A 27,208-nucleotide genomic window follows, 5' to 3' on the forward strand; every position below is an offset into this window, starting at 1 on the left:
AACTAAATCAAGAGGGCTGTCTCCAAAGGTGGTTCCTAAGTTGCTGACAGGTTGGAGAGAGCTCTTGGCTCTGGCTTTCCCGATCTTTCAAGGACTATTGTAACTGCATTCCCTGAGTTCAGAGGCAGTGCCAGGAGCCAGTGGACATGTGGTCAGTTCCACAGTGAGCCAGTGATATGTGGTCTCAGGTTGGCAGGGTAAGTAAGGCCACTGTCCAGTCACTGCAGATACATTCAGAGGGCACCCTATGGCAGCAGGGCTAAGCTGCCCCTTGTGCTTTCTCAATCAGCTGATAGTGTAACCAGCCCACTGGCCGACTCTAGACACGAGAGCAGAAGGGACAGACAAGATCTCCCAGAGGCAGCAGAGGGGGAGCACTGGAATGGGAAAGCAGTGACAGAGTTCAGGGTGGACATGTAACTTTTATCCAGGTGGGATGGTGATGGTCAGTTTGAGTTACTGGCTGCTCTGGTAAGTCACTGACTAGTATTGTACTGGTCAAGGGGGGGTCAGGGTAATGGTTTAAGAGTCACCCCCTGATCTAATTGTTCCCGGTGTCCCTGGTACTCGATGTTCCAGGGTCTGGTCCTGGACAGAGTGAACACACAGCTGCAGTTTGGAGAGCGAGAGCTTTTATTATTCCACAGTTATAAATTGAAGCCAGTAAGTAGAGTGGTGCAGAGTGCAATCCCAAACATTTCCATTGCCCACCCTAGTCCCACACAGCAGGCCAGTAACAGCCTGGCTGGGTTCAGAGACCTGAAGCTGCTCCTTCCCTTTAACAAACCGCAGTCCCAGGGAGACACAGGGCCCACTTCAGACACCAATCAATACGGGCGGGAAGAACAGAAACTTCAACTGAGCAGAGAATCAAAACATTTCACCCTTGCCGAGGGGAAGAGGTTGGAGACGGAGTCACTGATCTGGGACTAATCAGCGGCCCGCTGACCTCTCCCTGAATCAGTTTAATGAACATTTCCCATCGACAGGAACACAGGCAACGACTGCAATTAAAAACATCTCATTTAACATTCAATGGCAAAACACACAACTGGAGATTTCGATCAAATCACCAAGAAAAAAAGCCAAAAATCATCTCAATGATGGAAACATTACAGAATACAGTAAAAAAACAGCGAGAGCAGCCAGTGACAATCAATCAAAACTAATTGCGATTAACAATCCCCGATCGTTTCTCAATCAATCCTCCCAGCGACACCGAACATCCAGATTCTGGATCCAATCAACTTCACTCAGGATCAGCCTGGGGAATGGAACAGAGACAGATTCACAGGGAGGCTCACACCCAGTACAGGAGGTGGGACTGAGAGAGATTGATATAGAAACTCCGTTCCCCAGACCCCCGACTCCATCCCTCTCCCTGGCCACTGTCTGAGGCTGAACCAGACCGTTCACAACCTTGGGGTCCTATTTGACCCTGAGATGAGCTTCTGACCCCATATCCGCTCCATCACCAAGACCGCCTACTTCCCCCTCAGTAACATCGCCCGTCTCCACCCCTCCCTCAGCTCATCTGCTGCTGAAACCCTCATCCGTGCCTCTGTTACCTCCAGACTGGACTATTCCAATGCTCTCCTGGCCGGCCTCCCATCTTCCACCCTCCATAAACTTGAATTCATCCAAAACTCTGCTCCCGTATCCTAACTCACACCAAGTCCCGATCTCCCATCACCCCCTGTGCTCGCTGACCTACATTGGCTCCCGGTCCGGGAACGCCTCGATTTTAAAATTCTCATCCTTGTTTTCAAATCCCTCCATGGCCCTCGCCCCCTCCCTATCTCTGTAACCTCCTCCAGCCCTACAACCCTCCGAGATCTCTGCGTTCCTCCAATTCTGGCCTCTTGTCCACCCCCACTCCCTTCACCCCACCATTGGTGGCCGTTCCAGGTGCCACGGGACAGGCCCCCTACAGACACAAGTAAAGATTGCAGCAATGTGAGTGAACACGGCCAGCCCAGCCCAGGACACAATCCTTCCCATCAAACCTCTCCAGGAGCACCAGATCTCAGAGAAGACCGAGTGTTCCAGCATAGTGTCACAAGGTACACTGCACAATGGGTCAGTCTAAGGCCCAGGGTCCTAGGTGAGGTATAATCCCCATCCTCAAATCCTCAGCACAACCAGCTCCCCCTCTCAAGGTGACAGATTCCATCCTCCAGTATATTAAACAGCTGCAGGGTCTCACTGAGCAGCTGACGGGACCCAGAAGTTTGTTGCTCACCAGTCCTGGTTTCGAAACCTCCAGTTCTCCCTGTTTAAATTAATTCATTCCACTGCTGCCAGGAATATTAACCTCCACAACCCAGCCAGACGTCTGGAATTCCCTCCTCACTCCCCCAACATATTCACTTAAAGCCTCGGCCTGACGATGGCCCAGAACGATTGGACCTTCAGTTTGTTAGCTGAAGGGAAGTGGATGCTGCAGCAGCTCAGGCACCTTTAATAGAACAAGAGGTCACCAGGTGATTCCTGGGGTCAGAGAGAAGCTTTACTCTCTCCCTGACCTCACCTGGGCCTGATTCACACTGATGATGGGTTCAAAAAAACTCTTCCTTCCCACAAAAAAAGCTCGTATTGCCAGATCTGCGATGTATTAAACCCCAGTTGATCAATGGTGGACCGTGACTGTCAAAGGAATTCCACTTCACCCCTGGGGGTTGTGGGCTGGAAATTGGGCCGTGTCGCGCACGTTGTTTCAGCGCGACACGGCCTCCTGAAGTGACAAGATGGTGCCTTGGCTGCGCACGCACGTTTCCAGCGTGACGTGTGCCGGACGCCACCTTGGTATAGGTATTAGCGCAGGCGCGAATATCGAACGCCGGCAGCATTTAAAGTAAGGACAAAATGGATCCAATCAGCGTGGGATTTAGTAGTGCGCAACCTTTATTCAATCTGTTAACGTCACTCAGCAGTTTTTAAACATAGGGACGGGACCTGCATCTGTGTTTTACGTGTGCAATGTCTGATCTCCATTCAGATTCCGAGCAGACAGCAGACTGTTATTTTCAGCAAATAACAGGCACTGGCTACCTTTAAGAGATTTTAAGAGACATCCTCCCTTTAAGAGAATGGGGCTCCCCCTGCAGGGTAAAGTGCAAATTGCAATGAATCCTTGTGTCAACGCTGATTTCCAACGCTGCCTGAAGGTGAGGACTGAGGCCGGACGATTGTCTCGTCCTGCCTGCACAGGGGCCATCGGGCTCAGGTTAATATCGGATCGCGCTACCCGCGCCCAATAATAGGCCTGATCCAATTTTACCCCTCTGTCTTTTACAGACTGTGTTATGGAATCAGGGTTTCACTCGGTGAGAAATCTCTACAAACATTAAGTGAAAAAGCAGCGTTCCAGTGAGGAGACTCATTCCAGTCAAATATAAGCAGCTCCCTCCCGACCCCCTGAGCCCACAGTTACTGCTCTTCACAACCTGGTTTGCTGCTCATTCAGCTGCTGTTAAACTCAAGTGATTGACTTCGTACCTCAGGCTTGGGCTGATGAGTTCGAGGACGATTCTCCTCTTTCAGCAGCTGTGAAAAGAAAAGATTTCTGTCAAACAGACATTGTAGAACACAGAGAATGTTCTGTACAGAGAGAGAGAGAGCGAGAGGGAGACAGAGAGAGAGAGAGACAGAGAGAGAGAGAGACAGAGTGAGAGACAAAGAAAGACAGAGAGAGAAGGAGAGAAAGAAAGAGAGGCAGAGAGAGAGAGAGAGACTCACACAGACAGAGAGAGGCAGAGAAAGAGAGAGGCAGAGAGAGAGGCAGAGAGAGGTGCACGCAGAGAGACATGCGCGCAGAGAGAGGCGCACACAGAGAGAGCGAGGCAGACGCAGAGAGAGAGAGAGGCGCACACAGAGAGGAAGTGAGGCGCACGCAGAGAGAAAGAGAGGCGCATGCAGAGAGAGAGAGAGGCGCACGCAGAGAAAGAGAGAGAGAGGCGCACGCAGAGAAAGAGAGAGAGAGGCGCACGCAGAGAAAGAGAGAGAGGCGCACGCAGAGAGAGAAAGAGAGGCGCACGCAGAGAGAAAGAGAGGCGCACGCAGAGAGAGAGGCGCACGCAGAGAGAGAGAGAGGCGCACGCAGAGAGAGAGAGAGGCGCACACAGAGAGAAAGAGAGGCACAAAGAGAGAGGCAGGCAGAGACACACACTCAGAGAGAGAGAGAGAGACACAGAGAGAGAGACACACACTCAGAGAGAGAGAGAGAGGGACACACACACACACAGAGATAAAGATGCACAGAGAGACACACACGGAGACGCACACAGACAGAGACACACACAGACAGACAGAGACCCACAGACACACCCACCCTTGCACTATTTGCACACTTACGATTTGCTGGGCTGTAACCAGATTTTTTCTCTCCTCCTACAAGAGACAGAAACAGACAGAACTTCAGTTACAAACAGCTCCTCGATCAGCACAGCCCCTCGCCGACACAAACTTACTCCAGAAACAGGGGCAATGACCAGATTTCCCTGTGGGCACTCACAGGAGGCTCACTGAGAAACAGGCATTGGACAATATCCTCTCTCCACCCGGTCCCTTCACTCCCCAATCAGGCCCAGTCCCTTCACTCCCCGTACGGGGCCCCGGTCCCTTCACTCCCTGTACGGGGCCCCGGTCCCTTCACTCCCTGTACGGGGCCCCGGTCCCTTCACTCCCCGTACGGGGCCCCGGTCCCTTCACTCCCCGTACGGGGCCCCGGTCCCTTCACTCCCCGTACGGGGCCCCGGTCCCTTCACTCCCCGTACGGGGCCCCGGTCCCTTCACTCCCTGTACGGGGCCCCGGTCCCTTCACTCCCCGTACGGGGCCCCGGTCCCTTCACTCCCCGTACGGGGCCCCGGTCCCTTCACTCCCCGTACGGGGCCCCGGTCCCTTCACTCCCTGTACGGGTCCCTGTCCATCACTGGACTGTGTCGGAGTTTCCCACATGTCTATGGGAAGTCTCTAATGTTCTGCCATTTGTGCTGTAACATTTGAACCTGCTCATCCCCGTGTGGGACAGATCCTGTCCTCATTTCCTACCTCTCTTCTTCCAGACAACGGCACCAATGACGAGAGCAATCAGGACGACGGCAGCAAGAACAATTCCAACAATTAAACCCAGATTCGGTCCCTCTGAAGATCCCGGAGTCACTCGGAACGTCCCATCTGTGGGGGGAATAAGGAGGAGGAGAGAAATGAATAACGACAGTCGCTGCTGATTAGGAAGTAATGAGACCAAAGCTGTGCCTGAGACTGAGTTCGATTCGAGTCTGCGATGTGATGGGCAGTCTGATCAGAGCAAGTTGGAGGTTAGAAAGTTCAGCGTGGCTTTGATTCCACTCCTGGGAAGCACTTTGGGACGTTTCTCTCCATTAAAGGCACTTTATAAATACAAGTTGTTGCTTGTCTGCAGATATTGGAATTACCCATCAGTCCAAAGTCATTACGAGTCCCCTCCACAAGTGATGAATCCCCAGCACAGTCTCAGAGTCGGCTGGTGGAAGTATAGTGATGGGTGATACGGCCTTTCTATGGAAGGTTGAGGAGTTCAATGGACTAACGGCCTCCTTCACCTGACACACAGATCCCAGCCAGTCAATAACTCAGTGTAACCCAGATATATGGTGCTGCTCATTATAGACAGGCAGGTTTGGAAATCTCTTGTATTTCTGAATAAAATTTCCCCGTCACCGTGGGCTGAAACTCACAATATTCTCACTTTCCTTCATTTCAGACAGAACAGAATCTCTGGTTTAACTGAGCCTCAATCTCCAGCTCTGCAGAATGGGAGTGTTGGTGACTCATTACAATGGGGGCTCCCACCAGACCCCCTCCTCCCCGAAAATCCAGTCTCACCTCAAGGCCAGAATCAGCAGAGGGGGCGAAGGGGGGATATGAGGGAAGAGACGGCAGTCGCGACTCCCAGTTCCCAAGGAGGGTGTCAATGGGAACACTCTCCCCTCAGGGAGAGGTCATGGGGCTCGGGCCCACTCCAAGAATCGCACTTAACACAGGCTGAGATTTCAGTGTAGCAGAGTGAGGGCCAGGGTCAGGGGTCAGAGGGAGGGTCAGGGTCAGAGGGAGGGTCAGGGTCAGGGTCAGAGGCAGGGCCAGGGTAAGAGGGAGGGTCAGGGTCAGGGATCAGAGGGAGGGTCAGGGTCAGAGGCAGGGCCAGGGTCAGGGATCAGAGGGAGGGTCAGGGTCAGAGGCAGGGCCAGGGTCAGATGGAAGGCCAGGGGTCAGATAGAGGGCCAGGGGTCAGATAGAGGGCCAGGGGTCAGATAGAGGGCCAGGGGTCAGATAGAGGGCCAGGGGTCAGATAGAGGGCCAGGGGTCAGAGGCAAGGCCAGGGTCAGATGGAGGGCCAGGGGTCAGAGGGAAGGCCAGGGGTCAGATGGAAGGCCAGGGGTCAGAGGGAGGGTCAGGGGTCAGAGGGAAGGCCAGGGGTCAGAGGGCTGGGGGAAATCGGGCGGGGGCGGGGCCTGAACACCATCACTGCGAGGGCCTCACACTGTGATTGACAGGCCGGTCGGCCGCCCATGACTTTGCCTGATTTGGGGAATGGGGCTTTGAAGGTGCTGCTCGTCTCCCGGAGGTGCCTCTCCTGCTGATCAGTGGGAGCGATGAGCCGCAGCCCCGGGGGACTGACTGTGGATCTACCGGAGTGGGACATGTTACCCTCTCCCAGGAGCTCAGCACATCTGCTCCCTCATCACCCCCTCAACCAATCCCCACCGTGGGGCCAGCAAGAAACCTCGAGCACAGAGAGAGGCAACTGAGAAACGGAGAGAAGGCTTTAAAGCAGCAATTTGGTGAGAGTGGGAATTCAGTACAGAGGGGGAGGAGGTGCTCAGGAATTTTAACCGAGGGACAACAGTAAAGGAGAAAGAGGGAGGGAACGGAGCACTGGGAGTAAAGAGAAAGAGGGAGGGAACGGAGCACTGGAAGTAAAGAGAGAGAGGGAGGGAACGGAGCACTGGGAGTAAAGAGAAAGAGGGAGAGAACGGAGCACTGGGAGTAAAGAGAGAGAGGGAGGGAACGGAGCACTGGGAGTAAAGAGAAAGAGGGAGAGAACGGAGCACTGGGAGTAAAGAGAGAGAGGGAGGGAACGGAGCACTGGAAGTAAAGAGAGAGAGGGAGGGAACGGAGCACTGGGAGCAAAGAGAGAGAGGGAGGGAACGGAGCACTGGGAGTAAAGAGAGAGAGGGAGGGAACGGAGCACTGGGAGTAAAGAAAGAGGGAGGGAACGGAGCACTGGGAGTAAAGAGAGAGAGGGAGGGAACGGAGCACTGGGAGTAAAGAAAGAGAGGGAGGGAACGGAGCACTGGGAGTAAAGAGAGAGAGGGAGGGAACGGAGCACTGGGAGTAAAGAGAGAGAGGGAGGGAACGGAGCACTGGGAGTAAAGAGAAAGAGGGAGGGAACGGAGCACTGGGAGTAAAGAGAGAGAGGGAGGGAACGGAGCACTGGGAGTAAAGAGAGAGAGGGGGGAACGGAGCACTGGGAGTAAAGAGAGAGAGGGAGGGAACGGAGCACTGGGAGTAAAGAGAGAGAGGGAGGGAACGGAGCACTGGGAGTAAAGAGAGGGAGGGAACGGAGCACTGGGAGGAAAGAGAGAGAGGGAGGGAACGGAGCACTGGGAGTAAAGAGAGAGAGGGAGGGAACGGAGCACTGGGAGTAAAGAGAAAGAGGGAGGGAACGGAGCACTGGGAGTAAAGAGAGAGAGGGAGGGAACGGAGCACTGGAAGTAAAGAGAGAGAGGGAGGGAACGTAGCACTGGGAGTAAAGAAAGAGAGGGGGGGAACGGAGCACTGGGAGTAAAGAGAGAGAGGGAGGGAACGGAGCAATGGGAGTAAAGAGAGAGAGGGAGGGAACGGAGCACTGGGAGTAAAGAAAGAGAGGGAGGGAACGGAGCACTGGGAGTAAAGAGAGAGAGGGAGGGAACGGAGCACTGGGAGTAAAGAGAGAGAGGGAGGGAACGGAGCACTGGGAGTAAAGAGAGAGAGGGAGGGAACGGAGCACTGGGAGTAAAGAGAGAGAGGGAGGGAACGGAGCACTGGGAGTAAAGAGAGAGAGGGAGGGAACGGAGCACTGGGAGTAAAGAGAGAGAGGGAGGGAACGGAGCACTGGGAGTAAAGAGAGAGAGGGAGGGAACGGAGCACTGGGAGTAAAGAGAGAGGGAGGGAACGGAGCACTGGGAGTAAAGAGAGAGAGGGAGGGAACGGAGCACTGGGAGTAAAGAGAGAGAGGGAGGGAACGGAGCACTGGGAGTAAAGAGAGAGAGGGAGGGAACGGAGCACTGGGAGTAAAGAGAGAGAGGGAGGGAACGGAGCAATGGGAGTAAAGAGAGAGAGGGAGGGAACGGAGCACTGGGAGTAAAGAGAGAGAGGGAGGGAACGGAGCACTGGGAGTAAAGAGAGAGAGGGAGGGAACGGAGCACTGGGAGTAAAGAGAGAGAGGGAGGGAACGGAGCACTGGGAGTAAAGAGAGAGAGGGAGGGAACGGAGCACTGGGAGTAAAGAGAGAGAGGGAGGGAACGGAGCACTGGGAGTAAAGAGAGAGAGGGAGGGAACGGAGCACTGGGAGTAAAGAGAGAGAGGGAGGGAACGGAGCACTGGGAGTAAAGAGAGAGAGGGAGGGAACGGAGCACTGGGAGTAAAGAGAGAGAGGGGGGGAACGGAGCACTGGGAGTAAAGAGAGAGAGGGAGGGAACGGAGCACTGGGAGTAAAGAGAAAGAGGGAGGGAACGGAGCACTGGGAGTAAAGAGAGAGAGGGAGGGAACGGAGCACTGGGAGTAAAGAGAAAGAGGGAGGGAACGGAGCACTGGGAGTAAAGAGAGAGAGGGAGGGAACGGAGCACTGGGAGTAAAGAGAGAGAGGGAGGGAACGGAGCACTGGGAGTAAAGAGAGAGAGGGAGGGAACGGAGCACTGGGAGTAAAGAGAGAGAGGGAGGGAACGGAGCACTGGGAGTAAAGAGAGAGAGGGGGGGAGAGGGGGGGGAACGGATATGGGGACGGTGCCAGAGGACTGGAGGATTGTAAATGTTACACACTGTTCAAAAAAGGGGAGAGGGATAAACCCGGGAAATCCAGGCCAGTCAGTCTAACGTCAGTGGAGGGGAAACTTTAAGACAATAATCTGGGACAAAATTAATCGTCACTTGGAAAAGTCTGGGTTAATAAAAGAAAGTCAGCACGGATTTGTTAAAGGCAAATCGTGTTTGACCAACTTGATTGAGTTCTTTGATGAAGTAACGGAGAGGGTTGATGAGGGCAGTGAGGTGGATGTTGTGTATATGGACTTTCAAAAGGCATTTGATAAAGTGCCACATAATAGACTTGTCAGTAAAATTAAAGCCATGGGATTAAAGGGACAGTGGTAAATTGGCTCAGGGACAGAAAGCAGAGAGTAGTGGTGAAGGGTTGTTTCTCAGACTGGAGGGAAGTTTACAGTGGGGTTCCCCAGGGCTCAGTATTAGGACCACTGCTCTTTTTGAGAGATATTAATGACCTGGACTTGGGTATAGAGGGTATAATTTCAAAGTTTGCAGCTGACACGAAACTCGGAAATGTAGTAAACAATGTGGAGGATAGTAACAGAGTTCAGGAGGACACAGACAGACTGGTGAAATGGGCAGACACATGGCAGATGAAATTTAACACAGAGAAGTGTGAAGTGATGTATTTTGGAAGGAAGAATGAGGAGAGGCGATAGAAACATCTTTAATCCTCAGCCTCAGACTCTCCCCCTGCACTCACTGATCCTCTTACCCCAGTCTCGGGTCTCCACTCCTGCTTTGCTGCTGTGATCCACCTGACAGGAGTAGGTGGCTCCGTCCTCGGGCCCGATCTCAACCCATCTCTTGATCTGGTAGGTGCCATCGTGGTTGGGCAGGATGCCAGTGGAATCAGTGTCTGAGATCGGCCGTCCATTTCTCAGGAGGGTGAGTTCGATATCTCGAGGGTAAAACCCCGTGACCAGGCAGGAGAGTTGGGCCGGTTTAGTGTCTGAGGCCTTGTCCACAGAAAGAAACACTTGGGGAGTAACTGAGAGTAAAACAGATCAGAGCCGAGTCAGTGTGAGACAGGGAACGGTACAAACCCCTTTAAACTGGGGATTAGACCCCAGGGAACGGGACAAACCCCTTTAAACTGGGGATTAGACCCCAGGGAACGGGACAAACCCCTTTAAACTGGGGATTAGACCCCAGGGAACGGTACAAACCCCTTTAAACTGGGGATTAGACCCCAGGGAACGGGACAAACCCCTTTAAACTGGGGATTAGACCCCAGGGAACGGTACAAACCCCTTTAAACTGGGGATTAGACCCCAGGGAACGGTACAAACACCTTTAAACTGGGGATTAGACCCCAGGGAACGGGACAAACCCCTTTAAACTGGGGATTAGACCCCAGGGAACGGGACAAACCCCTTTAAACTGGGGATTAGACCCCACGGAACGGGACAAACCCCTTTAAACTGTGTGCGGCTGCATCAAGCTGTGCATAGACCCTCAGTACGCAAACACAAAGTGTCACTACGTGCTGAGGTTCTACCTGTCCCCGGTGTTGAGAAGGATGGGCCTGGCCACGCTGCCACGGAACGCTCCGTCCAGTTGGACCGTTCCGCCCCACCTGTCCTTCGTGGAAAGGTTTGTGCAGGAAAACACCTTTGACCACAAGGCGATCAGCAAGTGGTCCGCACGTAACGTCCTCGAGACCCTGCGGGAAAAGGAGATGGTGGATCCTGTCGGTTGGTTCCCCGAGCAGACTGTCAATGTCATTTGGCAGAACGCCTCATCACCAGAGCTTTCAAACAAGCACCAAGACCTAGCTTGGCTGGTGGTGAGAAGGGCCCTTCCCGTCAGATCCTTCATGCACTCCCGGACTCTCAGTGCCACCGCGCGCTGTCCCAGAGGAGGCTGCGGTGGAGACGAGACCGTCACCCATCTCCTTCTGGAATGTGCCTTTGCAAAGAAGGTGTGGAGAGAGATGCAGTGGTATCTGTCCAGGTTCATCCCGAGCAGTTCCGTAACACAGGTTTCTGTGCTCTACGGGCTGTTCCCGGGGACGCACACCGAGACGGACATTGGCTGCTGCTGGAAGACCATCAACTCGGTGAAAGACGCCCTTTGGTCTGCCCGAAACTTGCTGGTCTTCCAGCACAAGGAGCTGTCCTCGACCGAGTGTTGCAGACTGGCACATTCCAAGGTCCAGGACTACGTGCTGAGGGACGCACTGAGGATGGGTGCGGCCGCCGCAAAGGCTCTGTGGGGAAAGGCAACCGTTTAGAGCCTTCCCGCCATTGTAAACCGAGGGGCTGCAATCAGGGAAAAACCCCCTCGGGCAGAATGTAAAATTCAAATTGCTGTAATGTACCTGTAATGAATCTGTAATGAATCTGTAAGCAATAATCTGTGTTGAGCATGATGCATTGAGGCACCCTAGAGTGTCATGAACTGTAATTATGTCCAATGTGTTCATTGTACTGCACTTAACGTAACCTGCAAATTGTAAAATCTGTATTGTGTACGTTTGGAAAGTGATATCACAACTGTATTGTATGTATTGCTGCAAATTTTATGAATAAAGTATATTTTTTGAAAAAAAAACAAACAAACCCCTTTAAACTGGGGATTAGACTCTCACTCCCCCCCTCACTCACCGACTCTCACTCCCCCCTCACTCACCGACTCTCACTCCCACCCCTCACTCACCGACTCTCAGTGCCCCCTCACTCACCGACTCTCACTCCCCCCTCACTCACCGACTCTCAGTGCCCCCTCACTCACCGACTCTCAGTCCCTCCCTCAATCACCGACTCTCAGTCCCTCCCTCACTCACCGACTCTCACTCCCCCCCTCACTCACCGACTCTCACTCCCCCCCTCACTCACCGACTCTCAGTCCCTCCCTCAATCACCGACTCTCAGTCCCTCCCTCACTCACCGACTCTCAGTGCCCCCCTCACTCACCGACTCTCAGTCCCTCCCTCAATCACCGACTCTCAGTCCCTCCCTCACTCACCGACTCTCAGTGCCCCCTCACTCACCGACTCTCAGTCCCCCCCTCACTCACCGACTCTCAGTCCCTCCCTCAATCACCGACTCTCAGTCCCCCCCCTCACTCACCGACTCTCAGTCCCTCCCTCAATCACCGACACCCACTCCCCCCTCACTCACCGACTCTCAGTGCCCCCCTCAATCACCGACTCTCAGTCCCCCCCTCACTCACCGACTCTCACTCACCGACTCTAATTCCCCCCCTCACTCACCGACTCAGTCCCCCCCTCACTCACCGAGTCTCACTCCACCCTCACTCACCGACTCTCACTCCCCCCTCACTCACCGACTCTCACTCCCCCCCTCACTCACCGACTCTCACTCCCCCCCTCACTCACCGACTCTCAGTTCACGCCTCACTCACCGACTCTCACTCCCCCCCTCACTCACCGACTCTCACTCCCCCCCTCACTCACTGACTCTCACTCCCCCCCCTCACTCACCGACTCTCACTCCCCCCCTCACTCACCGACTCTCAGTCCCCCCTCACTCACCGACTCTCAGTGCCCCCCTCACTCACCGACTCTCAGTCCCCCCCTCACTCACCGACACCCACTCCCCCCTCACTCACCGACTCTCACTCCCCCCTCACTCACCGACTCAGTCCCCCCCTCACTCACCGACTCTCACTCCCCTGCTCACTCACCGACTCTCAGTCCCCCCCTCACTCACTGACTCTCACTCCCCCGTCACTCACCGACACCCACTCCCCCCTCACTCACCGACTCTCACTCCCCCCCTCACTCACCGACTCTCAGTCCCCCCCTCACTCACTGACTCTCACTCCCCCCTCACTCACCGACTCTCAGTCCCCCCCCTCAATCACCGACTCTCAGTCCCTCCCTCACTCACCGACTCTCACTCCCCCCCTCACTCACCGACTCTCAGTCCCTCCCTCACTCACCGACTCTCACTCCCCCCCCTCACTCACCGACTCTCAGTCCCCCCCCCACACTCACCGACTCTCACTCCCCCCTCACTCACCGACTCTCAGTCTCCCCCTCACTCACCGACTCTCAGTCCCCCCCTCACTCACCGACTCTCAGTCCCTCCCTCACTCACCGACTCTCACTCCCCCCTCACTCACCGACTCTCAGTCCCCCCTCACTCACCGACTCTCAGTCCCCCCCCCCTCACTCACCGACTCTCACTCCCCCCTCACTCACCGACTCTCAGTCCCCCCCCCTCACTCACGGACTCTCACTCCCCCCTCACTCACCGACTCTCAGTCCCCCCCCCTCACTCACGGACTCTCAGTCCCCCCCTCACTCACCGACTCTCAGTGCCCCCCTCACTCACCGACTCTCACTCCCCCCTCACTCACCGACTCTCAGTCCCTCCCTCAATCACCGACACTCAGTCCCTCCCTCACTCACCGACTCTCACTCCCCCCCTCACTCACCGACTCTCAGTCCCCCCCCCTCACTCACCGACTCTCAGTCCCCCCCTCACTCACCGACTCTCAGTGCCCCCCTCACTCACCGACTCTCACTCCCCCCTCACTCACCGACTCTCAGTCCCTCCCTCAATCACCGACACTCAGTCCCTCCCTCACTCACCGACTCTCACTCCCCCCCCTCACTCACCGACTCTCAGTCCCCCCCCTCACTCACCGACTCTCAGTCCCTCCCTCAATCACCGACACTCAGTCCCTCCCTCACTCACCGACTCTCACTCCCCCCCCTCACTCACCGACTCTCACTCCCCCCCTCACTCACCGACTCTCAGTCCCCCCCTCACTCACCGACTCTCAGTGCCCCCCTCACTCACCGACTCTCACTCCCCCCTCACTCACCGACTCTCAGTCCCTCCCTCAATCACCGACTCTCAGTCCCTCCCTCACTCACCGACTCTCACTCCCCCCCCTCACTCACCGACTCTCAGTCCCCCCTCACTCACCGACTCTCACTCCCCCCCTCACTCACCGACTCTCAGTCCCCCCCCTCACTCACCGACACTCAGTTCACCCCTCACTCACCGACTCGCACTCCCCCCCTCACTCACCGACTCTCACTCCCCCCCTCACTCACCGACTCTCAGTCCCCCCCCCTCACTCACCGACTCTCACTCCCCCCTCACTCACCGACACCCACTCCCCCCTCACTCACCAACTCTCACTCCACCCTCACTCACCGACTCAGTCCCCCCCTCACTCACCGAATCTCACTCCCCCCCTCACTCACCGACACCCACTCCCCCCTCACTCACCGACTCTCACTCCCCACTCACTCACCGACTCACTCCCCCCCCTCACTCACCGACTCTCAGTCCCCCCCTCACTCACCGACTCTCACACCCCCTCAGTCACCGACTCTCACTCCCCCCCCTCACTCACCGACTCTCACTCCCCCCCTCATACACCGACTCTCAGTCCCTCCCTCACTCACTGACTCTCACTCCCCCCTCACTCACCGACTCTGAGTCCCCCCTCACTCACTGACTCTCACTCCCCCACCTCACTCACCGACTCTCACTCCCCCCCTCACTCACCAACTCTCACTCCCCCCTCACTCACCGACTCTCAGTCCCCCCCTCACTCACCGACTCTCACTCCCCCCCCTCACTCACCGACTCTCACTCCTCCCCTCACTCACCGACTCTCACTCCCCCCCTCACTCACCGACTCTCACTCCCCCCCTCACTCACCGACTCTCACTCCCCCCCTCACTCACCGACTCTCACTACCCCCCTCACTCACCGACTCTCAGTCCCCCCTCACTCACCGACTCTCACTCCCCCCCCTCACTCACCGACTCTCAGTCCCCCCCTCACTCACCGACTCTCAGTCCCCCCCTCACTCACCGACTCTCAGTCCCCCCCTCACTCACCGACTCAGTCCCCCCCTCACTCACCGACTCTCACTCCCCCCTCACTCACCGACTCTCACTCCCCCCCTCACTCACCGACTCTCACTCCCCCCCTCACTCACCGACTCTCACTACCCCCTCACTCACCGACTCTCAGTCCCCCCTCACTCACCGACTCTCAGTCCCCCCTCACTCACCGACTCTCACTCCCCCCTCACTCACCGACTCAGTCCCCCCCTCACTCACCGACTCAGTCCCCCCCCTCACTCACCGACTCTCACTCCCCCCTCACTCACCGACTCTCAGTCCCCCCCCTCACTCACCGACTCTCACTCCCCCCCTCACTCACCGACTCTCAGTCCCCCCTCACTCACCGACTCTCACTCCCCCCTCACTCACCGACTCTCACTCCCCCCCTCACTCACCGACTCTCACTCCCCCCCTCACTCACCGACTCTCACTCCCCCCTCACTCACCGACTCTGAGTCCCCCCCTCACCCACCGACTCTCACTCCCCCCTCACTCACCGACACCCACTCCCCCCTCACTCACCGACTCTCAGTCCCCTCCCTCAATCACCGACTCTCAGTCCCTCCCTCACTCACCGACTCTCACTCCCCCCCTCACTCACCGACACTCAGTTCACCCCTCACTCACCGACTCTCACTCCCCCCCTCACTCACCGACTCTCACTGCCCCCTCACTCACCGACTCTGAGTCCCCCCCTCACTCACCGACTCTCACTCCCCCCTCACTCACCGACTCTGAGTCCCCCCCTCACTCACCGACTCTCACTCCCCCCTCACTCACCGACTCAGTCCCCCCCTCACTCACCGACTCTCACTCCCCCCCTCACTCACCGATTCTCACTCCCCCTTCACTCACCGACACCCACTCCCCCCTCACTCCCCGACTCTCACTCCCCCCCTCACTCACCGACTCTCAGTCCCCCCCTCATTCACCGACTCTCACTCCCCCCTCACTCACCGACTCACAGTCCCCACTCACTCACCGACTCTCAGTGCCCCCCTCAATCACCGACTCTCACTCCCCCCCTCACTCAACCAACTCTCACTCCCCCCCTCACTCACCGACTCTCAGTCCCTCCCTCACTCACCGACTCTCACTCCCCCCCTCACTCACCGACTCTCACTCCCCCCCTCACTCACCAACTCTCACTCCCCCCCTCACTCACCGACTCTCAGTCCCCCCCCTCACTCACCGACTCTCACTCCCCCCCTCACTCACCGACTCTCACTCCTCCCCTCACTCACCGAATCTCAATCCCCCCTCACTCACCGACTCTCACTCCCCCCCTCACTCACCGACTCTCACTCCCCCCCTCACTCACCGACTCTCACTACCCCCTCACTCACCGACTCTCAGTCCCCCCTCACTCACCGACTCTCACTCCCCCCCCTCACTCACCGACTCTCAGTCCCCCCTCACTCACCGACTCTCAGTCCCCCCCTCACTCACCGGCTCTCAGTCCCCCATCACTCACCGACTCTCACTCCCCCCTCACTCACCGACTCTCACTCCCCCCTCACTCACCGACTCTCAGTCCCCCCCTCACTCACCGACTCAGTCCCCCCCCTCACTCACCGACTCTCACTCCCCCCTCACTCACCGACTCTCACTCCCCCCCCTCACTCACCGACTCTCACTCCCCCCCTCACTCACCGACTCTCACTACCCCCCTCACTCACCGACTCTCAGTCCCCCCCTCACTCACCGACTCTCAGTCCCCCCCTCACTCACCGACTCTCACTCCCCCCCTCACTCACCGACTCAGTCCCCCCCTCACTCACCGACTCAGTCCCCCCCTCACTCACCGACTCTCACTCCCCCCCTCACTCACCGACTCTCAGTCCCCCCCCTCACTCACCGACTCTCACTCCCCCCCCTCACTCACCGACTCTCAGTCCCCCCTCACTCACCGACTCTCACTCCCCCCTCACTCACCGACTCTCACTCCCCCCCTCACTCACCGACTCTCACTCCCCCCCCTCACTCACCGACTCTCACTCCCCCCTCACTCACCGACTCTGAGTCCCCCCCTCACCCCACCGACTCTCACTCCCCCCCTCACTCACCGACACCCACTCCCCCCTCACTCACCGACTCTCAGTCCCTCCCTCAATCACCGACTCTCAGTCCCTCCCTCACTCACCGACTCTCACTCCCCCCCTCACTCACCGACACTCAGTTCACACCTCACTCACCGACTCTCACTCCCCCCCTCACTCACCGACTCTCACTGCCCCCCTCACTCACCGACTCTGAGTCCCCCCCTCACTCACCGACTCTCACTCCCCCCTCACTCACCGACTCTGAGTCCCCCCCTCACTCACCGACTCTCACTCCCCCCTCACTCACCGACTCAGTCCCCCCCCTCACTCACCGACTCTCACTCCCCCCCTCACTCACCGATTCTCACTCCCCCTTCACTCACCGACACCCACTCCCCCCTCACTCCCCGACTCTCACTCCCCCCCTCACTCACCGACTCTCAGTCCCCCCCTCATTCACCGACTCTCACTCCCCCCCTCACTCACCGACTCACAGTCCCCACTCACTCACCGACTCTCAGTGCCCCCCTCAATCACCGACTCTCACTCCCCCCCTCACTCAACCAACTCTCACTCCCCCCCTCACTCACCGACTCTCAGTCCCTCCCTCACTCACCGACTCTCACTCCCCCCCTCACTCACCGACTCTCAGTCCCCCCTCACTCACCGACTCAGTCCCCCCCTCACTCACCGACTCTCACTCCCCCCCCTCACTCACCGATTCTCACTCCCCCCTCACTAACCGACACCCACTCCCCCCTCACTCCCCGACTCTCACTCCCCCCCTCACTCACCGACTCTCAGTCCCCCCCTCACTCACCGACTCTCAGTCCCCCCTCACTCACCGACTCTCGGTGCCCCCCTCACTCACCGACTCTCAGTCCCTCCCTCACTCACCGACTCTCACTCCCCCCCTCACTCACCGACTCTCAGTCACCCCTCACTCACCGACTCTCACTCCCCCCCTCACGCACCGACTCTCAGTTCACCCCTCACTCACCGACTCTCACTCCCCCCCTCACTCACCGTCTCTCAGTCCCCCCCTCACTCACCGACTCTCACTCCCCCCCTCACTCACCGACTCTCACTCCCCCCCTCACTCACCGACTCTCACTCCCCCCCTCACTCACCGACTCTCAGTTCACCCCTCACTCACCGACTCTCACTCCCCCCCTCACTCACCGACTCTCAGTCCCCCCCCTCACTCACCGACTCTCAGTTCACCCCTCACTCACCGACTCTCACTCCCCCCCTCACTCACCGTCTCTCAGTCCCCCCCTCACTCACCGACTCTCACTCCCCCCCTCACTCACCGACTCTCACTCCCCCCCTCACTCACCGACTCTCACTACCCCCTCACTCACCGACTCTCAGTCCCCCCTCACTCACCGACTCTCAGTCCCCCCTCACTCACCGACTCTCACTCCCCCCTCACTCACCGACTCAGTCCCCCCCCTCACTCACCGACTCAGTCCCCCCCTCACTCACCGACTCTCACTCCCCCCCTCACTCACCGACTCTCAGTCCCCCCCCTCACTCACCGACTCTCACTCCCCCCCTCACTCACCGACTCTCAGTCCCCCCTCACTCACCGACTCTCACTCCCCCCTCACTCACCGACTCTCACTCCCCCCCTCACTCACCGACTCTCACTCCCCCCCTCACTCACCGACTCTCACTCCCCCCTCACTCACCGACTCTGAGTCCCCCCCTCACCCACCGACTCTCACTCCCCCCTCACTCACCGACACCCACTCCCCCCTCACTCACCGACTCTCAGTCCCTCCCTCAATCACCGACTCTCAGTCCCTCCCTCACTCACCGACTCTCACTCCCCCCCTCACTCACCGACACTCAGTTCACACCTCACTCACCGACTCTCACTCCCCCCCTCACTCACCGACTCTCACTGCCCCCTCACTCACCGACTCTGAGTCCCCCCCTCACTCACCGACTCTCACTCCCCCCTCACTCACCGACTCTGAGTCCCCCCCTCACTCACCGACTCTCACTCCCCCCTCACTCACCGACTCAGTCCCCCCCTCACTCACCGACTCTCACTCCCCCCCTCACTCACCGATTCTCACTCCCCCTTCACTCACCGACACCCACTCCCCCCTCACTCCCCGACTCTCACTCCCCCCCTCACTCACCGACTCTCAGTCCCCCCTCATTCACCGACTCTCACTCCCCCCTCACTCACCGACTCACAGTCCCCACTCACTCACCGACTCTCAGTGCCCCCCTCAATCACCGACTCTCACTCCCCCCCTCACTCAACCAACTCTCACTCCCCCCCTCACTCACCGACTCTCAGTCCCTCCCTCACTCACCGACTCTCACTCCCCCCCTCACTCACCGACTCTCAGTCCCCCCTCACTCACCGACTCAGTCCCCCCCTCACTCACCGACTCTCACTCCCCCCCTCACTCACCGATTCTCACTCCCCCCTCACTAACCGACACCCACTCCCCCCTCACTCCCCGACTCTCACTCCCCCCCTCACTCACCGACTCTCAGTCCCCCCTCACTCACCGACTCTCAGTCCCCCCTCACTCACCGACTCTCGGTGCCCCCCTCACTCACCGACTCTCAGTCCCTCCCTCACTCACCGACTCTCACTCCCCCCCTCACTCACCGACTCTCAGTCACCCCTCACTCACCGACTCTCACTCCCCCCCTCACGCACCGACTCTCAGTTCACCCCTCACTCACCGACTCTCACTCCCCCCCTCACTCACCGTCTCTCAGTCCCCCCCTCACTCACCGACTCTCACTCCCCCCCTCACTCACCGACTCTCACTCCCCCCCTCACTCACCGACTCTCACTCCCCCCCTCACTCACCGACTCTCAGTTCACCCCTCACTCACCGACTCTCACTCCCCCCTCACTCACCGACTCTCAGTCCCCCCCCTCACTCACCGACTCTCAGTTCACCCCTCACTCACCGACTCTCACTCCCCCCCTCACTCACCGTCTCTCAGTCCCCCCCTCACTCACCGACTCTCACTCCCCCCCTCACTCACCGACTCTCACTCCCCCCCTCACTCACCGACTCTCACTCCCCCCCTCACTCACCGACTCTCAGTTCACCCCTCACTCACCGACTCTCACTCCCCCCTCACTCACCGACTCTCAGTCCCCCCCCTCACTCACCGACTCTCCGTCCCCCCCTCACTCACCGACTCTCACTCCCCCCTCACTCACCGACACCCACTCGCCCCTCACTCACCGACACTCACTCCCCCCCCTCACTCACCGACTCTCACTCCCCTCCTCACTCACCGACTCTCAGTCCCCCCCTCACTCACCGACTCTCACTCCCCCCCTCATACACCGACTCTCAGTCCCTCCCTCACTCACTGACTCTCACTCCCCCCTCACTCACCGACTCTCAGTGCCCCCCTCAATCACCGACTCTCAGTCCCTCCCTCACTCACCGACTCTCACTCCCCCCCCTCACTCACCGACTCTCACTCCCCCCCTCACTCACCGACTCTCAGACCCTCCCTCACTCACCGACTCTCATTCCCCCCTCACGCACCGACTCTCACTCCCCCCTCACTCACCGACTCTCTGTCCCCCGCCCCTTACTCACCGACTCTCACTCCCCCCTCACTCACCGACTCTCAGTCCCCCCCTCACTCACCGACTCTCAGTCCCTCCCTCACTCACCGACTCTCACTCCCCCCCTCACTCACCGACTCTCAGTCCCCCCTCACTCACCGACTCTCACTCCCCCCTCACTCACCGACTCTCAGTTCACCCCTCACTCACCGACTCTCAGTCCCCCCCTCACTCACCGACTCTCACTCCCCCCTCACTCACCGACACCCACTCCCCCCTCACTCACCGACTCTCACTCCCCCCTCACTCACCGACTCAGTCCCCCCCTCACTCACCGAATCTCACTCCCCCCCTCACTCACCGACTCTCACTCCCCCCTCACTCACCGACACCCACTCCCCCCTCACTCACCGACTCTCACTCCCCCCTCACTCACCGACTCAGTCCCCCCCTCACTCACCGACACTCACTCCCCCCTCACTCACCGACACCCACTCCCCCCTCACTCAGCGACTCTCACTCCCCCCCTCATACACCGACTCTCAGTCCCTCCCTCACTCACTGACTCTCACTCCCCCCTCACTCACCGTCTCTCACTCCCCCCTCACTCAACGACTCTCAGTCCCCCTCTCACTCACCGACTCTCACTCCCCCGCTCACTCACCGACTCTCAGTCCCCCCTCACTCACCGACTCTCACTCCCCCCCCTCACTCACCGACTCTCAGTTCACCCCTCACTCACCGACTCTCACTCCCCCCCTCACTCACCGACTCTCACTCACCGACTCTCAGTCCCCCCCTCACTCACCGACTCAGTCCCCCCCTCACTCACTGACTCTCACTCCCCCCCTCACTCACCGACTCTCAGTCCCCCCCTCAATCACCGACTCTCAGTCCCTCCCTCACTCACCGACTCTCACTCCCCCCCTCACTCACCGACTCTCAGTCCCTCCCTCACTCACCGACTCTGACTCCCCCCCTCACTCACCGACTCTCAGTCCCCCCCCCTCACTCACCGACTCTCACTCCCCCCTCACTCACCGACTCTCAGTCTCCCCCTCACTCACCGACTCTCAGTGCCCCCCTCAATCACCGACTCTCACTCCCCCCCTCACTCACCGACTCTCAGTCCCCCCCTCACTCACCGACTCTCAGTCCCCCCTCACTCACCGTCTCTCACTCCCCCCTCACTCACCGACTCTCAGTGCCCCCCTCAATCACCGACTCTCAGTCCCTCCCTCACTCACCGACTCTCACTCCCCCCCTCACTCACCGACTCTCAGTCCCCCCTCACTCACCGACTCTCACTCCCCCCCTCACTCACCGACTCTCAGTGCCCCCCTCAATCACCGACTCTCAGTCCCTCCCTCACTCACCGACTCTCACTCCCCCCCTCACTCACCGACTCTCAGTCCCCCCTCACTCACCGACTCTCACTCCCCCCCTCACTCACCGACACTCAGTTCACCCCTCACTCACCGACTCTCACTCCCCCCCTCACTCACCGACTCTCACTCCCGCCTCACTCACCGACTCTCAGTCCCCCCCCCCTCACTCACCGACTCTCAGTCCCCCCCTCACTCACCGACTCTCACTCCCCCCTCACTCACCGACACCCACTCCCCCCTCACTCACCGACACTCACTCCTCCCTCACTCACCGACTCAGTCCCCCCCTCACTCACCGAATCTCACACCCCCCTCACTCACCGACACCCACTCCCCCCCCTCACTCACCGACTCTCACTCCCCCCTCACTCACCGACACCCACTCCCCCCCTCACTCACCGACACTCACTCCCCCCTCACTCACCGACTCTCAGTCCCCCCCTCACTCACCGACTCTCACTCCCCCCCTCACTCACCGACTCTCACTCCTCCCCTCAATCACCGACTCTCAGTCCCCCCCTCACTCACCGACTCTCACTCCCCCCCTCACTCACCGACTCTCACTCCCCCCTCACTCACCGACTCTCAGTCCCCCCCTCACTCACCGACTCTCACTCCCCCCCCTCACTCACCGACTCTCACTCCCCCCTCACTCACCGACTCTCAGTCCCCCCCTCACTCACCGACTCTCACTCCCCCCCTCACTCACCGACTCTCACTCCTCCCCTCAATCACCGACTCTCAGTCCCTCCCTCACTCACCGACTCTCACTCCCCCCCCTCACTCACCGACACTCAGTTCACCCCTCACTCACCGACTCTCACTCCCCCCCTCACTCACCGACTCTCACTGCCCCCTCACTCACCGACTCTGAGTCCCCCCCTCACTCACCGACTCTCACTCCCCCCTCACTCACCGACTCTGAGTCCCCCCCCTCACTCACCGACTCTCACTCCCCCCCTCACTCACCGACTCAGTCCCCCCCTCACTCACCGACTCTCACTCCCCCCCTCACTCACCGATTCTCACTCCCCCTTCACTCACCGACACCCACTCCCCCCTCACTCCCCGACTCTCACTCCCCCCCTCACTCACCGACTCTCAGTCCCCCCTCATTCACCGACTCTCACTCCCCCCTCACTCACCGACTCTCAGTCCCCACTCACTCACCGACTCTCAGTGCCCCCCTCAATCACCGACTCTCACTCCCCCCCTCACTCACCGACTCTCACTCCCCCCCTCACTCACCGACTCTCAGTCCCTCCCTCACTCACCGACTCTCACTCCCCCCCTCACTCACCGACTCTCAGTCCCCCCTCACTCACCGACTCTCAGTCCCCCCTCACTCACCGACTCTCAGTGCCCCCCTCAATCACCGACTCTCAGTCCCTCCCTCACTCACCGACTCTCACTCCCCCCCTCACTCACCGACTCTCAGTTCCTCCCTCACTCACCGACTCTCACTCCCCCCCTCACTCACCGACTCTCAGTCCCCCCTCACGCACCGACTCCCACTCCCCCCCTCACTCACCGTCTCTCAGTCCCCCCCTCACTCACCGACTCTCACTCCCCCCCTCACTCACCGACTCTCACTCCCCCCCTCACTCACCGACTCTCACTCCCCGACTCTCAGTTCACCCCTCACTCACCGAGTCTCACTCCCCCCTCACTCACCGACTCTCAGTCCCCCCCCTCACTCACCGACTCTCCGTCCCCCCCTCACTCACCGACTCTCACTCCCCCCTCACTCACCGACACCCACTCGCCCCTCACTCACCGACACTCACTCCCCCCCTCACTCACCGACTCTCACTCCCCTCCTCACTCACCGACTCTCAGTCCCCCCCTCACTCACCGACTCTCACTCCCCCCCTCATACACCGACTCTCAGTCCCTCCCTCACTCACTGACTCTCACTCCCCCCTCACTCACCGACTCTCAGTGCCCCCCTCAATCACCGACTCTCAGTCCCTCCCTCACTCACCGACTCTCACTCCCCCCCTCACTCACCGACTCTCACTCCCCCCCTCACTCACCGACTCTCAGACCCTCCCTCACTCACCGACTCTCATTCCCCCCCTCACTCACCGACTCTCACTCCCCCCTCACTCACCGACTCTCTGTCCCCCGCCCCTCACTCACCGACTCTCACTCCCCCCTCACTCACCGACTCTCAGTCCCCCCCTCACTAACCGACTCTCAGTGCCCCCCTCAATCACCGACTCTCAGTCCCTCCCTCACTCACCGACTCTCACTCCCCCCTCACTCACCGACTCTCAGTTCACCCCTCACTCACCGACTCTCAGTCCCCCCCTCACTCACCGACTCTCACTCCCCCCTCACTCACCGACACCCACTCCCCCCTCACTCACCGACTCTCACTCCCCCCTCACTCACCGACTCAGTCCCCCCCTCACTCACCGAATCTCACTCCCCCCCTCACTCACCGACTCTCACTCCCCCCTCACTCACCGACACCCACTCCCCCCTCACTCACCGACTCTCACTCCCCCCTCACTCACCGACTCAGTCCCCCCCTCACTCACCGACACTCACTCCCCCCTCACTCACCGACTCTCACTCCCCCCTCACTCACCGACTCAGTCCCCCCCTCACTCACCGACACTCACTCCCCCCTCACTCACCGACACTCACTCCCCCCTCACTCAGCGACTCTCACTCCCCCCCTCATACACCGACTCTCAGTCCCTCCCTCACTCACTGACTCTCACTCCCCCCTCACTCACCGTCTCTCACTCCCCCCTCACTCAACGACTCTCAGTCCCCCTCTCACTCACCGACTCTCACTCCCCCGCTCACTCACCGACTCTCAGTCCCCCCTCACTCACCGACTCTCACTCCCCCCCTCACTCACCGACTCTCAGTTCACCCCTCACTCACCGACTCTCACTCCCCCCCTCACTCACCGACTCTCACTCACCGACTCTCAGTCCCCCCCTCACTCACCGACTCAGTCCCCCCCTCACTCACTGACTCTCACTCCCCCCTCACTCACCGACTCTCAGTCCCCCCCTCAATCACCGACTCTCAGTCCCTCCCTCACTCACCGACTCTCACTCCCCCCCTCACTCACCGACTCTCAGTCCCTCCCTCACTCACCGACTCTGACTCCCCCCCTCACTCACCGACTCTCAGTCCCCCCCCCCTCACTCACCGACTCTCACTCCCCCCTCACTCACCGACTCTCAGTCTCCCCCTCACTCACCGACTCTCACTCCCCCCCTCACTCACCGACTCTCAGTCCCCCCCTCAATCACCGACTCTCAGTCTCCCCCTCACTCACCGACTCTCAGTCCCCCCCTCACTCACCGACTCTCAGTCCCCCCTCACTCACCGACTCTCACTCCCCCCCTCACTCACCGTCTCTCACTCCCCCCTCACTCACCGACTCTCAGTGCCCCCCTCAATCACCGACTCTCAGTCCCTCCCTCACTCACCGACTCTCACTCCCCCCCTCACTCACCGTCTCTCACTCCCCCCTCACTCACCGACTCTCAGTGCCCCCCTCAATCACCGACTCTCAGTGCCCCCCTCACTCACCGACTCTCACTCCCCCCCTCACTCACCGACTCTCAGTCCCCCCTCACTCACCGACTCTCACTCCCCCCTCACTCACCGACTCTCAGTCCCCCCCTCACTCACCGACTCTCAGTCCCCCCTCACTCACCGACTCTCACTCCCCCCTCACTCACCGACTCTCACTCCCCCCCTCACTCACCGACACTCAGTTCACCCCTCACTCACCGACTCTCACTCCCCCCCTCACTCACCGACTCTCACTCCCCCCCTCACTCACCGACTCTCACTCCCCCCCCTCACTCACCGACTCTCACTCCCCCCTCACTCACCGTCTCTCAGTCCCCCCTCACTCACCGACACTCACTCCACCCCCTCACTCACCGTCTCTCACTCCACCCCCTCACTCACCGTCTCTCAGTCCCCCCCTCTCTCACCGACTCTCACTCCCCCCTCACTCACCGACTCTCACTCCCCCCTCACTCACCGACTCTCAGTCCCCCCTCACTCACCGACTCTCACTCCCCCCCTCACTCACCGACTCTCACTCCCCCCTCACTCACCGACTCTCACTCCCCCCTCACTCACCGACTCTCAGTCCCCCCCTCACTCACCGACTCTCACTCCCCCCCTCACTCACCGACTCTCACTCACCGACTCTCACTCCCCCCTCACTCACCGACTCTCAGTCCCCCCCTCACTCACTGACTCTCACTCCCCCCCCACTCACCGACTCTCACTCCCCCCCTCACTCACCGACTCTCACTCCCCCCCTCACTCACCGACTCTCACTCCCCCCCCTCACTCACCGACTCTCACTCCCCCCCTCACTCACCGTCTCTCAGTCCCCCCTCACTCACCGACACTCACTCCACCCCCTCACTCACCGTCTCTCACTCCACCCCCTCACTCACCGTCTCTCACTCCACCCCCTCACTCACCGACTCTCACTCCCCCCCCTCACTCACCGACTCTCAGTCCCCCCCTCACTCACCGACTCTCAGTCTCCCCCTCACTCACCGACTCTCACTCCCCCCCTCACTCACCGACTCTCAGTCCCCCCCTCAATCACCGACTCTCAGTCTCCCCCTCACTCACCGACTCTCAGTCCCCCCCTCACTCACCGACTCTCAGTCCCCCCTCACTCACCGACTCTCACTCCCCCCCTCACTCACCGTCTCTCACTCCCCCCTCACTCACCGACTCTCAGTGCCCCCCTCAATCACCGACTCTCAGTCCCTCCCTCACTCACCGACTCTCACTCCCCCCCTCACTCACCGACTCTCAGTCCCCCCCTCACTCACCGACTCTCAGTGCCCCCCTCAATCACCGACTCTCAATCCCTCCCTCACTCACCGACTCTCACTCCCCCCTCACTCACCGACTCTCACTCCCCCCCTCACTCACCGACACTCAGTTCACCCCTCACTCACCGACTCTCACTCCCCCCCTCACTCACCGACTCTCACTCCCCCCCTCACTCACCGACTCTCACTCCCCCCCTCACTCACCGACTCTCACTCCCCCCTCACTCACCGTCTCTCAGTCCCCCCTCACTCACCGACACTCACTCCACCCCCTCACTCACCGTCTCTCACTCCACCCCCTCACTCACCGTCTCTCAGTTCCCCCCCTCACTCACCGACTCTCACTCCCCCCCTCACTCACCGACTCTCACTCCCCCCTCACTCACCGACTCTCACTCCCCCCTCACTCACCGACTCTCAGTCCCCCCCTCACTCACCGACTCTCACTCCCCCCCCTCAC

General features: G+C 59.4%; 1 protein-coding gene across 1 annotated transcript in view; it reads right to left on the reverse strand.

Annotated features, from left to right (window-relative positions):
* Nucleotides 1-615: 615 nt before the first annotated feature.
* Nucleotides 616-27,208, reverse strand: part of LOC137319262 (class I histocompatibility antigen, F10 alpha chain-like) — a 40,844-nt gene continuing 14,251 nt past the window's right edge. The window contains exons 4-8 of the mRNA XM_067981550.1: nt 9,780-10,055; nt 5,051-5,176; nt 4,354-4,389; nt 3,499-3,546; nt 616-1,264 (exon numbers count right to left, since the gene is read on the reverse strand). Of these exons, the coding sequence (XP_067837651.1) occupies nt 3,500-3,546; nt 4,354-4,389; nt 5,051-5,176; nt 9,780-10,055 (485 nt within the window). The 3' untranslated portion in view covers nt 616-1,264; nt 3,499. The remainder of the gene's footprint in view (nt 1,265-3,498; nt 3,547-4,353; nt 4,390-5,050; nt 5,177-9,779; nt 10,056-27,208) is intronic.

This window comes from Heptranchias perlo, unplaced genomic scaffold (assembly GCF_035084215.1).
Source record: "Heptranchias perlo isolate sHepPer1 unplaced genomic scaffold, sHepPer1.hap1 HAP1_SCAFFOLD_787, whole genome shotgun sequence".
NCBI lineage: Eukaryota > Metazoa > Chordata > Chondrichthyes > Hexanchiformes > Hexanchidae > Heptranchias > Heptranchias perlo.